Source organism: Piliocolobus tephrosceles, chromosome 15, assembly GCF_002776525.5.
Source record: "Piliocolobus tephrosceles isolate RC106 chromosome 15, ASM277652v3, whole genome shotgun sequence".
Taxonomy (NCBI): Eukaryota; Metazoa; Chordata; class Mammalia; order Primates; family Cercopithecidae; genus Piliocolobus; species Piliocolobus tephrosceles.
In genome coordinates, this window is record NC_045448.1 from 28,790,368 (window position 1) to 28,805,049 (window position 14,682).

A 14,682-nucleotide genomic window follows, 5' to 3' on the forward strand; every position below is an offset into this window, starting at 1 on the left:
AAGAAACTTCTTTATAGTACTGTACTCCTAACTAGGAAAGAGAGGGATTCTTTTTTTTTTTTTTTGGAGGTAGGGTAATAAGGTAAACAGATTAGAAAAAAGGGTAGGATAGATGAGTTCTGAAAAATATCTGGAGTAATGAATCAAGTCAAGTAGATGCTACAGTCCGGTAGATCTAGGTAACAAGCTTCCTTGTTTCCAGAGGAAGGTCAAGTGCATTAAAGCAAGCTAGTTACGATTTAAAGAAAAGCAAAATGAAAAGATGAAAAAGGAAAAAAATGTAAGGAATATAAGTAGAAAAAGATATAAAGATGCTTCCCCATCAGGATTTAGAATGTTAATAAAAGTTCCCCTTCTCTTCATTAAGAGCAGAACAAAATTATTACCTGCAAACTTTTTTAGTACCAAAACTCATCATGAGAAACAAGGGAAAATACCTGGCTGTACCATTTTAGGTAACTTAAGAACTATAAATAGAGGCTGGGTGCGGTGGCTCATGCCTGTATTCCCAGCACTTTGAGAGGCCGAGGTGGGCAGATCAGCTGAGGTCAGGAGTTCAAGACCAGCCTGACCAACATGGAGAAACCCTGTCTCTACTAAAAATACAAAATCAGCCGGGTGTGGTGGCGCATGCCTGTAATCCCAGGTACTCAGGAGGCTGAGGCAGGAGAATCGCTTGAACCCGGGAGGCGGAGGTTGCGGTGAGCCGAGATTGTACCATTGCACTCCAGCCTGGGCAACAAGAGTGAAACTCTGTCTCAAAAAAAAAAAAGAAAGAAATATAAATAGAATTAATGGGCCAGGTGCAGTGGCTCATACCTATAATCCCAGCACTTTAGGAGGCTGAGGGAGCAGATCACTTGAGGCCAGGAGTTTGAGACCAGCCTGGCCAACATGGTGAAACCCCATCGGGCATGGTGGCACATGCCTGTAATCCCAGCTACTTGGGAGGCTGAGGCAGGAGAATCGCTTGAACCTGGGAGGTAGATGCTACAGCTGAGCCGAGATCATGCCACTGCACTCCAGCCTGGGCGACAGAGCAAGACTCTGTCTTTAAAAAAAAAAAAAAAAAAGCCAGATATGGTGGCTCATACCTGTAATCCTAGCACTTTGGAAGGCCAAGGCAAGTGGATCGCTTAAGCTCAAGAGTTCAAGACCAGCCTGGGACAACGTGGTGAAATCCCCTCTCTACAATACAAAAAAAAAAAAAAAAAGGTTATCTGGGCATGGTGGTGCACACCTGTAGTCCCAGAGGATCTTGAACCCAGGAGGTTGAGGCTACAGTTGAGCCGAGATCACGCCACTGCACTCCAGCCTGGGTGACAAAGTGAGACCCTATTTAAAAAAGGAAAAAAAATTAGCAAGTCAGAAATTACTATTCTCAGGAAATCAGTAGTTATTCTTGGAACTTTCCATGTGACTACATTGATGATATTTTAGTATACACAAATGAACATAAAGAAGTTATGCCTTTTTACTTAAAATGAAAGAGAGGAGACTGGCATGGTGGCATGCACCTGTAGTTCCAGCTACTCAGGAGTCTGAAGCCAGAGGATCACTTGAGCCCAGGAGTTCAAGGCCCACCTGGGCAACATAGTGAGACCCTGTCTCTTAAAAAAGAAAAAGAAAGAAAAGAAAAGAAAGAGGGAATGTAAAAAAGCAGATTTTTCTAGATTACATTCTGACAACTATTAATATATTTTAAGACTATATATTTTAGCCCTTTAGAATTGAAATAAATATTTTACCTACTTTCTAGATGTTATTATTTTAACAATGTGTTTGTTTGTTGATCTTTTTATCCTAATAATTTTTTCAAAATGTTAATTATAAATAATGAATTATGAATCCTTTTTATATAGACATTTTCGTATGTATTTGAATAATAGAAAGTGGAATAGAATAAATAGGAGAGAAGAATGCAAAACTAAAAATACTATTGGATATTCAGTAAAGCAAACATTTCTGCCATTCTCCAGTCTGAGCCATATATTAAGGCAAATCAGATGGGTTGATGAAGGATAAAGCAGTAGTTTCTTGTACAGTCCTTGCAATGGTAAATACATCAAAGAACTGAAAATTCCACCTTAGGCAACACTGGTTCATTCATTTTTGTTTTATTTCTAAGCACCATGTATAATCTCTTGACATAGAAATTCTTCAAAAGGAAACATTCTGGTTTTAAAGACAAGTTATAGCTATCTTTTGTTGTAGATGACGATTTAATTCAAGATTTCTTGTGGATGGACTGCTGCTGTAAAATTGCAGACAAGGTAAATTTGGTAACAGTATAACCATTAACCAGCATTATAATGTAACTGAACCATTAGAGCTTTAATGAGACCTTATAAGAATTTTCTATCTTATTAGTTATGATTAAGAAAAGAGCTAGTGGCCAGGTGCAGTGGCTCACACCTGTAATCCCAAAACTTTGGGAGGCTGAGGTGGGCGGATCACTTGAAGCCAGGAGTTGGAGACCAGCCTGGGCAACATAGTGATACCCCCATCTCTAAAAAATTTAAAAATTAGCCAGGTGTGGTGGCATGCACCTGTAGTCCCAGCCACCCAGCTGAGGTGGGAGGATCACTTGAACCCAGAAGTTGGAGGATACAGTGAGCTATGATCAATTGTGCCACTGCATTCCAGCCTGGACAATAGAGCAAGACTCTATCTCTAAATAAATTAATTAAATTTAAAAATTAAAAAAAGAAGAGTTAGCCTGCGCTGCTCCTTTGAAGCAGAATCTTTACACATTAATTTTTGGAATTAGCATATAGCATAGATTGAGTCTGTACTTGAAGAATTGTAGAATATTATTGATTACATTTAAATGACCTTAAATTTGTATTTGTATTGAAAACAGAAAGCAAAACAGGTGTGGTAGCTCATGCCTGTAATCCCAACACTTTGGAAGGCCAAGGCAAGAGGATCGCTTAAGCGCAGGAATTCCAAGACCAGTCTTGGCAACACAGGGAGACCTGGTCTCTAATTAAAAAAAAAAAAAAAAATTATCTGGACATGGTGACTCATACCTGTAGTCACAGCTACCTAGAAGGCTGAGGCAGGAGGATTGCTTGAGCCAGGGAGGTCAAGGCTGCAGTGAGCTGTGATACCACCACTGCACTCAAGCCTGGGTGACAGAGCAAGACCCTGTCTCAAAAACAAACAAAAACAAAAAAACCACAAACAAAAAATCAGTATAGACTTAATACATTTTGATCAGTTATTACCTTTTATCAGGTTGTGGAGAAAAAATATTCTGAGATTTACTTTACTAAGGTAGTCTGCATTTTAGTATTTTGTAAGTAACTCAGAGAAAACAAATCTCAGTAATTTTGTAGGTAAAATTAGTTTAACATGTTCTTTAGGAATCAGTGTTTCATAAAAGAATGTCTAACTTACACACTGGGAGCAGCGATGTTTCTATGTTCTTTAGATTTTGTTGAATGGTTAAAATTTCAGCTTTGTGACTCATGCCTGTGATTCTAGCACTTTGGGATGCTGAGGCAGGCAGATCACCTGAGACCAGGAGTTCAAGACTAGCCTGGCCAACATGGAGAAACCCCGTCTCTACTAAAAATACAAAAATTAGCCGGGTGTGGTGGCGTGCACCCATAGTCCCAGCTACTCGGGAGGCTGAGACAGGAGAATTGCTTGATCCCAGGAGGCAGAGGTTGCAGTGAGCCGAGATGGAGCCACTGCACTCCAGCCTGGGTGACAGAGCAAGACTCTGTCTCAAAAAAAAAATAATAAAATTTTCAGCTTTTTATTTTAGAAAAAAATTTCTCGTGCTAAGAATTTTCAGCTTTGTAAATGCCATTTTGTACCAAGCAGTCATATTTGAAAATTAAGCGTGGCTTTACATCACTACTAGCCAACAGTAAAGGGAATGAATGGAAGGTTAGCTTGTGATTAAATACAAAGTACTGGGGTAAACATTTTTATTTAAGCTTAAGATGACAGGGATACACTAGAAGAAGGTTTATAAAATTTTTTAAATTTCATTTTGGAAAATTTAAAACATACACAATTTGAAGTAAATAGAACAAAGAGCCTCCATATGCCTCTCATCTAGCTACAGTAGATCAACTGTGGCCATCCTTGTTTCTTCTAATGCCTCTCACCAAAAACTGGATTATTTTGAAGCTGATCCCAGACATCCTAACATTTTTCCATAAATATTTCACAATATATCACTAAAAGTTAAGGGCTATTTTAAAACAATTACAATGTCATAATACTTTTAAAACTTAACAGTAATGCTGTCATATCAAATATACAGTTCATGTGGAGTTATGATGGGTTTTTTTTTTTTCTTTTTCTTTGAGATAGAGTCTCACTCTGTCATCCAGGCTGGAGTGCAGTGGCATGATCTCAGCTCACTGCAACCTCTGCCTCCTGGGTTCAGGCAATTATCCTGCCTCAGCCTTCCAAATAGCTGGGATTACAGGCATGTGTCACCACGCCTGGCTACTTTTTCCGTATTTTTAGTAGAGATGGGGTTTTCACTATATTGGCCAGGCTGGTCTCGAACTCCTGACCTTGTGATCCACCAGCCTCGATCTCCCAAAGTGCTGGGATTACAGGCTTGAGCCGCCGCCCCCGTCAGGAAGTTTTAAACTTTACGGTTTTAAGGTGCATTAAAGTTGTTGCACAGAAGGGGGCAGTGTTTGAAAAGTAACTACTGTATCTTAACACTATCTCAAGAGTACTTTACTGGAAGTTACTGTGAAAACTTAGTATCACCTTTGTGGCAAATCCTGTTACAATAGGATAAATAAATGTCTTATGAGAGATAATCTGATACATTATTATAACTTGTTTTTAATTTGAACAGACAGAACCTAGCATATGTGCTAATAATCAGGCTAGAGATGTATCTTTCTAATAATATCTTTAAAACACATTCTCCCCATGAAAATAGAGCCATGTTATTCTAATTTCTGAAGTCATTTGGAAATCATTTTAAAAAGTTATTTTAAAAAGTGAGTATGGATGTCTGCAACTAACTCAAAGGGCTTAGAAAAATTACATATACACATACATACACATAAATAGAGATAGCAAACATGGCAAATTTGGTGCATCTAAGTGAGGATGCATGGCTGTTCATTTTGCTGTTACTTCAATTTCTGTATAGATTTGAAGTTTAAATTAGATAAAAGTGGGATTTTAGCTCAAACTATTGACAATAATAAAATTTAGGAGTCCGTTCTAGTAAATAATGATATAATAAATAGTCAAGAATTACTTTTCACTGTTCACATGGTGGATTACAGAAAGTCAAAAAGTAAGTACACAATTCTGTAATAAGTAACACTTTATTGTTTTAACTTATTCATCAGAAAATTTTAATGTTAACTATTTTAAAGCTGTTTTATTTATGAAAGCAAAATATTAATATTAATTTTTAACTTTTTTCCTTGTAGTATCTTTTGGCTATGACCTTTGTTTATTTCAAGAGGGCTAAATTTACTATAAGTGAGCATACCAGGATAAATTTCTTTATTGCTCTGTAAGTATACTTTCTACCAAGTGATTTTTGTGTTTTCTGTTGTATATATTATTACACCTTATTTAAAACAGAGGCTGTTTAAAACCTTATGTATATCTTTGAATAGGTCTTCCTGTATCAATGCTATACATTTTTGCTTTAATAGGATATTTTTATGTTTTTTTCACTTATGCTATATGCCTAAGATTTCCTTTTTTTTTTTTTTTTGACATGGAATCTCGCTCTGTTGCCAGGCTGGAGTGCAGTGGCGTGATACTGGCTCACTGCAACCTCTGACTCCCTGGTTCAAGAGATTATCCTGCCTCGGCCTCCCAAGTAGCTGGGATTACAGGCATGTGCCACCACGCTCAGCTAATTTTTGTATTTTTAGTAGAGACGGGGTTTCACCATGCTGGCCAGGATGGTCTTGATCTCCTGACCTCGTGATCCACCCGCCTTGGCCTTCCAAAGTGCTGGGATTACAGGTGTGAGCCACTGCGCCTGGCCAAGATTTCTTGGAGTATTCCACTTCAGTTTGTATTGCATGTTTTACATTTTTCAGAATGCTTCCATGTAAATTATCCCAGATTCTCCTCTTTGTGACTTAAATATTTTTTCAAACCAGAATATTCTCTGAAATTTTCCATTAATATATAGTAAAAATCACCATCATCATTGCCCTTTTACATTGAACAACTTGTGGAAATGCTCTAAACATAATCTTTGTGGACCTATATATATAACATAGGCATTATTCATATTTGATACCATTGGTATTCACTGGCTCTTTTACTAAACACACTGAGCTGTGACAAAGGAATACAGTTTGTTTTCCAGTTCTTCGATTGACTTTATATTAGTTTATATTATCATTGTAATCTGTGAAATGATTTTCCTATCTATAGGTCAGAATTCATTTAGAATTTGTATTATTTAAGAATATATTTCCAGCTGGGTGCGGTGGCTCACGCCTGTAATCCCAGCACTTTGGGAGGCTGAGGCGGGTGGATCATCTGAGGTCAGGAGTTCGATACCAACCTGGCCAACATGGTTAAAACCCCATCTCTACTAAAAATACAAAAGTTAGCTGGGCATGGTGGTGGGCACCTATAATCCCAGCTACTCGGGAGGCTGAGGCAGGAGAATCGCTTGAACCCTGGAGGTGGAGGTTGCAGTGAGCTGAAATCACACCACTGCACTCCAGCCTGGGAGACAGAGCGAGACTCCATCTCAGGGGGAAAAAAAAAATGTGTATGTATATATCCTTTTCTACCCTATAGCTGGATATAATGCTGCAGTTGGGAATGCATGAATATACATATATATGTTTTTTTTTTTTTTTTGAGACAGAGTCTTACTCTGTCACCCAGACTGGAGTGCAGTGGTGCAATATTGGCTCACTGCAACCTCCGCCTCCCGGATTCAAGAGATTCTCCTGCCTTAGCTTCCCAAGTAGCTGGGATTACAGGCGCCCACCACCACGCCCAACTAATTTTTTGTATTTTTAGTAGAGACAAGGTTTTACCATGTTGGCCAGGCTGGTCTCGAACTCCTGACCTCGAGTGATCCTCCTGTCTCAGCCTCCCAAAGTGCTAGGATTACAGGCATGAGCCACCGCACCCGGCCACATGAATATAAGTTTAAGTGTTTAACTAGAGAACACATATAAAAAATATTTAAGTTGAATATCACAATAGCTGTCAGCACTGAAGATTAAGTTTTTACTCAAAGTGTATTTAATTCAGAATCAAAGAGTGATTAAAGAAATAGGACTAGACTGGGTGTAGTGGCTTATGCCTGTAATCCCAGCACTTTGGGAGGCGGGGTGGAAGGATTGCTTCAGGCTGGAAGTCCAAGACCAGCCTGGACAACATAGCAAGTCTCTACAAAAATAAAAATAAAAAAATTAACCATTAACAGGCATGGTGGCATGTGCCTGTAGTGCCAGCTACTTGGGAGGCTGAGATGAAGAGGATCACTTGAGCCCAGGAGTTCAAGGCTGCAGTGAGCTATGATCACCACTGTACTCCAGCCTGGGCAACAGAGCAAGATGCTGTCAGGGGAAAAAAAAAAAAAAAAAGGACTAGAAGAAACTGATTTTTTTTTTTTTTTTTTTGAGATGGAGTCTCTCTCTGTCACCCAGGCTGGAGTGCAGTGGTGTTATTTTGGCTCGCTGCAACCTCCACCTCCCAGGTTCAAGCAATTCTCCTGTCTCAGCCTCCTAAGTAGCTGGGGCTACAGGCACCTGCCATCATGCCCAGCTAATTTTTTGGTATTTTTACTAGAGACGGGGTTTCACTGTGTTAGCCAGGATAGTCTCGAGCTCCTGACTTCATGATCCGCCTGCCTCGGCCTCCCGAAGTGCTGGGATTACAGGCATGAGCCACTGCTCCTGGCCGAAGAAACTGATTTCTACATGTATTCAGGAGATACATTTTCCAGTACACAGGGAAAAATGAACTCAAAATTTGGGATGATTGCTAAACTGGAAAAATATAATAGTATTAGGTAATACTGAGTACTATGTGCAAGGTACCACAAAAAATTTTAATGTAGTATTAATTCATTTAATTTTCCCTATGAAATAAATTTTTTATTATCCCCATTTTACAGATGAGGAAACTGAGAGGAAGATTAAGTACTTGCTAAGAGCAAACAAGTTAGTAAGCAGCAAAGCAGGGGCACAAACTCAGGCATGGTTATCAATGACCAAATTCAGCCATCGACCACTAAGTTAAATTGCTGTTTATATATCTCAGTATTGTATTGTATTTGTAACTTGATGCAATATTTATTTTGTGGTTTTTTCACCTGAGAATTAAAAACAAACCAAAAGAAGCTTTAGTTTAAATCTTACTAGATGCCTGAAATTGAATTTGTTTCACTTGTTTTATAAAGTTATTACCAGTAGAGCACTATTGAGTTTATGCAATACAATTATCTGTAAGGTTGTATTGCATGTTGTATTATGTAAGCTCCATATTAAAAATAACATGAATTATAATTTACATTTTAAGTATAATCATACTTTTTGTATGGCCTCAATAGTTCTCATTAAATATTTTCTCAGCCATAGTTCTAAAGTTCAAGTTCTTTTCCTTTTTATACAGTCTTACAATGTTTCCTTTCTGTTTATTCTTACAAGACTCTGAACTTCTATTATCATTCTTCTACATTACCTTTCACAATTATTTGTTTCATACTCACTTGCCTTCTCTACTTAATTGTAGGCTCCTTATGGTCAAGGAACATGTAACTTTTTATTTCATCTTCCAATTACTAACATATAGGAGATTCTTAATTTTTTTTTTTTTTTTTGAGACAGGGTTTCACTCTGTCACCCAGGCTGGAGTGCAGCAGCATGATTTTGGCTCACTGCAACCTCTACCTCTAGGGTTAAAGTGATCTTCTTGCCTCAGCCTCCTGAGTAGCTGAGACCACAGGCACATACCACCGTGACACCCGGCTAATTTTTTTTTTTTTTTTTTTTTTTTTTTTTTTTTTTTTGTAGAGATGGAGTTTTGCCATGTTGCCCAGGCTGGTCTCAAACTCCTGAGTTCAAGCCATCCTTCCCAAAGTGCTGGAATTACAAGCGTGAGCCACACACCTGGCCTTCTGGCTGCTTTTAAGACCTCTTTGGTGTTTGGCACTGGTTTCTTTTTAATAACCTACTTGGGATATGGTAAGCTTTCTGGATTTGAAGATTAAGGATCGATGTTTTTGTTTTTGTTTTTTTGTTTTTTGAGATGGAGTCTTGCTCTGTCACCCAGGCTGGAATGCATTGGCACGATCTTGGCTCACTGCAACCTCCGCCTCCCAGGTTTAAGCGATCCTCCCACCTCAATCTCCCAAGTAGCTGGGACTACAGGTCCCACCATGCCTGGTTAACTTTTGTATTTTTAGTAGAGACAGGGTTTCACCATATTGGCCAGGCTGGCCTTGAACTCCTGACCTCAGGTAATCCACCCGCCTCAGCCTCCAAAACTACTGGGATTACAGACGTGAGCCACTGAGCCTGACGTGAAGATTGATGCCTTTCAACAGACAACTCAGAAAATTCTATCCACTGTCTCTTCAAATATTCCTCTTCCTCTGCTATGTCCTTTTTCTCCTTTTGAAAGCAGTTAAACTTGTTATGCCTCACTCAGTCTTCCACATCACTTATTTTTGAAATTTTCTTTTTCTTTCCTTCTCTCTCTCTCTCTTTTTTTTTTTTTTTTAAGACAGTCTCACTCTGTTCCCCAGGCTGGAGTGCAGTGGTGCAATCTCAGGTCACTGTGATCTCCACCTCCCAGGATCAAGTGATCCACCCACCTCAATCTCCCAAATAGCCAGGACCACAGGCATTCACCACACCACCCAGCTAATTTTTTGTATTTTTTTGTAGAGATGAAGTTTCTCCATGTTGTCCAGGCTGGGTTTCGAACTCCTCAGCTCAAGCAATCCACCTGCCTCAGCCTTCTAAAGTGTTCGGATTACAGGCGTGAGCCACTGCACCCATTCCCATCTTTGCTATTTTCTTTTTCTCTCTTTTTTTTTTTTTTGTTTTTGAGATGGAGTCTCGCTCTTGTTGCCCAGGCTGGAGCACAGTGGTGCCATCTCAGCTCACTGCAAGTGGTGCCATCTCAGCTCACTGCAAGCTCTGCCCCCGGGTTCACACCATTCTCCTGCCTCAGCCTCCCGAGTAGCTGGGACTACTGGCGCCTGCCACCACGCCTGGCTAATTTTTTTTGTATTTTTAGTAGAGACGGAGTTTCACCGTGTTAGCCAGGGTGGTCTCGATTTCCTGACCTCATGATCCACCCGCCTCGGCCTCCCAAAGTGCTGGGATTACAGGCGTGAGCCACCAAGCCTGGCCAATCTTTGCTATTTTCTATCTATGTTTTTTTGGGCTGCATTTTAGATCATTTATTTAGATTTATCTCTCAGTTCACTAATTTTATCTTCAGTTTATGTCTAATATGCTAATTAATTTCATTATAAAAGTTTGCATTTATAAAAGTTCTATTTTCTTATTTTTCAAATATACTTTTCCATTTATCATATTATCAAGATACTTTTAATTTTTTTACATGTACTGGAAATAGTTATTCTTACATTTTGTGTCTATTCCATTACTTTCAGATTTCAGGGTCTGTTTCTGCTCTTGGTACCTTGTTCCCTTATGTGTTTTGTAGTATTTTTATTATAAGTTGCCTGTTTTTCTTGGAGAGTCATCTGTGAGACTTGTATTATTTCCGATGAGAAATCTACCCCATCCTAGTCGTGGTGCCTGTGTTATCTAATATGTTATTTTTTCTCTGACTACTTTTAAGATTTACTCTTTATCACTGGTTTTGAGCAATTTGATTATGCTGTTCGTTGGTTAAATTTTCTTCATGTTTCATGTGCTTTGAGGTTCATTGAACTTCTTTGTAGGTATGTAGTTTTTACTAAATTTCAAAAAGTTTCAGCTGTTATTCCTTCAAATATCTTCTGTCCACCTGATTTTCTGTCTGCCCTATTCAGATTACAGAGCATTGAAATAATCCTGCACTGTTATTGATACTGGCCTTCAGTCTCCAATTCCACCTATTCCTTGAAGTGCCACATCAAACTGATGCTCTGTTTATTTATTCTTAATTTTTTTTCTTTTCTTTCTTTCTTTCTTTCTTTTTTTTTTTTTTTTTTTTTGAGACAATCTCCCCGTCACCCACGCTGGAGTGCAGTGTTTTAATCTCAGTGGCTCACTGTAACCTCTGCCTTTTGGGTCCAAGTGATTCTCCTGCCTCAGCCTCCCAAGTAGCTGGGATTACAGGTGCGGGCCACCACGCCCAGATAATTTTTGTATTTTTTGTAGAGATAGGGTTTCACTGTGTTGGCCAGGCAGGTCTCCAACTCCTGGCCTCAAGCAATCTGCCCACCTTGGCCTCCCAAAGTTCTGAGATTACAGGCATGAGCCACCATGCCCGGCCCTCATCCTGTGTTTATGATTTTTGTTTCTTTTTTCTCTGTGTATTTCATCTTGAATAGTTTCTATTGTGTCTTCAATTCACAGATGTTTTCTTTGTGGTATTTAATCTGCCATTAATCCCAATCAGTGTATTTTTCATTGTAGACATTGTAGTTTTCATCTCTAGAAGTACATTTTCAATATGTCTACTTAACTTTTTGAACAGAAATAGTTATACAGAATAGTTATAACTGTTTCAATGTCCTTATCTTTTATGTCAACCATGTCAACCATGGGTATCAGTTTGGGGTTGATTTTGATATTCTCCTTATGATGAGTCATGGTTTTCCTGCTTCTGTGCCTACCTGCTCCCCATCAAGTATTAAGCAGAATACTGAGTTTCATATGTGTATAAGAAAATTACCTGAATCTGGGGAAAGATGTTAAGAAAAGATTAGGAGGAATACTGCCTAACATTCACATAGGGCTGCAAATAGTGGCTGTTCCCATCAGCCAGGCTGAAAAGATTCATAATTCATGGACCATTGAGAAGAGTACTCAGGAAGGTCTTGCTTCAGTAGTGAGGAATAACTAGCCCCAGACTGAACATTGTTCCAGATCCACCTAAAAAATCATAAAAGCAACATCTGAAAGAATCAGACTATTTCAAAGTAATTTTAACTGCATCCCAGAACAAAGCTCAAGATTTGTAGGAATAAGAAATACCTAGAACCCAACAAGGTAAAATTAACTAAATCTCTATTTTTGAACTGCATTTCTTTAAGTAACGTTGAACACCTTTCATGTGTTTATAAGCCACTTTTATGTCTTTTGGTGTGTGTGAACTACCTGTTTCTGTCCTTTACCCATTTCTTTTTTGGGTTGTGATCTTCTTTGTTAGGTATCTGGCTAATACAGTTGAAGAAGATAAAGAAGAAACCAAGTATGAAATTTTTCCATGGGCTTTAGGGAAAAACTGGAGAAAATTGTTCCCTAATTTCTTAAAGTTAAGGGACCAGCTCTGGGATAGAATTGACTATAGGGCTATTGTAAGCAGGCGATGTTGTGAGGAGGTAAGAATTTTAAAAAAACTTTACGTATGTAATTTTTGTTTTCTGTTTATCTAATTATCCTTGTTTTTTAAATGTGCTTCTAATGTTTTGGTATTCTGGGTTTTTTTTTCTTTTTTTTTTTTAATATGTAGAGTAGACCATTGATACAACTTGTGTATTACAATGTTGCTGTCTTATTATCACCATAACTAAAAACTGTCAGCCAGGCAAGCCGTGCTCACGGCTGTAGTCCCAGCACTTTGGGAGGCTGAGGCAGGTGAATCTCCTGAGGTCAGGAGTTTGAGACCAGCCTGGCCAATATGGTGAAACCCCATCTCTACTAAAAATACAAAAATTAGGCCGGGTGCAGTGGCTCATGCCTGTAATCCCAGCACTTTGGGAGGCCAAGGTGGGCAGATAACGAGGTCAGGAGATCGAGACCATCTTGACTAACATGGTAAAACCCCGTCTCTACTAAAAATGCAAAAAAATTAGCCGAGCGTGGTGGCGGGCGCCTGTAGTCCCACCTACTCGGGAGGCTGAGGCAGGAGAATGGTGTGAACCCAGGAGGCGGAGCTTGCAGTGAGCATAGATTACACCACTGCACTCCAGCCTGGGCGACAGAGCGAGACTTGTCTCAAAAAAAAAAAAAGAAAAAGAAAAATACAAAAATTAGCTAAATGGGGTGGCCAGTGCCTGTAATCCCAGCTACTTGGGAGGCTGAGGCAGGAGAATCACTTAAACCCAGGAGGCGGACGTTGCGATAAGCTGAGATGGTCCACTGTACTCCAGCCTGGGCAACAGAGCAAGACTCCATCTTAAAAACAAACAAACAAAAAATTGTTATTTCTATTTTTCAGAGCAGCCTACTTCTATAGTATGTACTTTTTTTTCTTTCTTTTTTTTTTTTTGAGACAGTCTCACTCTGTTGCCCAGGCTGGAGTGCAGTGCTGCAATCTCAGCTCACTGCAACCACCGTCTCCCGGGTTCACACCATTCTCCTGTCTCAGCCTCCCGAGTAGCTGGGACTACAGGCGCCCGCCACCATGCCCAGCTAATGTTTTGTATTTTTAGTAGAGACAGGGTTTCAGTGTGTTAGCCAGGATGGTCTCAATCTCCTGACCTCGTGATCCGTCCGTCTCGGCCTCCCAAAGTGCTGGGATTACAGGTGTGAGCCACCATGCCCGGCTTATAGTAAGTGCTTTTATTTTAGTGTATTTCTTGTGTCTAAAGGATCATCAATACATTGAAAAAGGGTGATATGAACAGACCAAAATACCTTATTTAGGATTAGAATAACACTGGAGTTGAGTAATAATTTCTGCTCAATAAAGTATGTGAAATTTCAGGTTCCCAAAATTGAAACACTATTTAACACGTGTATTAAATGGTATACAATTTAAATATTTTTTTAAAATCATAACTCTTTTCACATAGAATATATTGTTTCTTTGATGCTAAATCTTATTAGGATAAATCAGCAGGACACTAAACATTTAATAATCGGCTGGGCGCGGTGGCTCAAGCCTGTAATCCCAGCACTTTGGGAGGCCGAGACGGGCGGATCACGAGGTCAGGAGATCGAGACCATCCTAGCTAACACAGTGAAACCCTGTCTCTACTAAAAAATACAAAAAACTAGCCGGGCGAGGTGGCGGGCGCCTGTAGTCCCAGCAACTCGGGAGGCTGAGGCGGGAGAATGGCGTAAACCCGGGAGGCGGAGCTTGCAGTGAGCTGAGATCCCGCCACTGCACTCCAGCCTGAGTGACAGAGCGAGACTCCGTCTCAAAAAAAAAAAAAAAAAAAAAAAAAAAAATTTAATAATCAAGTTATTAAATGTTCTGGTTTTTAATAAAGTCAGTATTTCAAACTACAGAAAAATTCTAGAGTAGAAAATTAAATGGAAAGCAGTGGTCACTGTAAGCTCTAGTATTAGTTCAGAAAAATATGATAAATGTGGGCTAGTTGATATACTTGCAAATCTTAAGATTTGATAGAATTAACTTATTCATTAATATACATTGACTTAGTGAGCACTTAGTAAGTATCTACCAGAAACTATATTATTTCTTTTAATTTAAAAATGGCGGCCGGGCACGGTGGCTGAAGCCTGTAATCCCAGCACTTTGGGAGGCCGAGGCGGGCGGATCACGAGGTCAGGAGATCGAAACCATCCTGGCTAACACGGTGAAACCCCGTCTTTA

The 14,682-nt window shown here is 39.4% G+C and overlaps 1 protein-coding gene across 1 annotated transcript in view; it reads left to right on the forward strand.

Annotated features, from left to right (window-relative positions):
* The window catches only part of SPDYA (speedy/RINGO cell cycle regulator family member A), a 43,518-nt gene that overhangs the window by 10,530 nt on the left and 18,306 nt on the right, over positions 1 to 14,682 (forward strand). Inside the window, exons 3-5 of the mRNA XM_023217278.1 lie at positions 2,215 to 2,273; positions 5,430 to 5,515; positions 12,328 to 12,499. Of these exons, the coding sequence (XP_023073046.1) occupies positions 2,215 to 2,273; positions 5,430 to 5,515; positions 12,328 to 12,499 (317 nt within the window). The remainder of the gene's footprint in view (positions 1 to 2,214; positions 2,274 to 5,429; positions 5,516 to 12,327; positions 12,500 to 14,682) is intronic.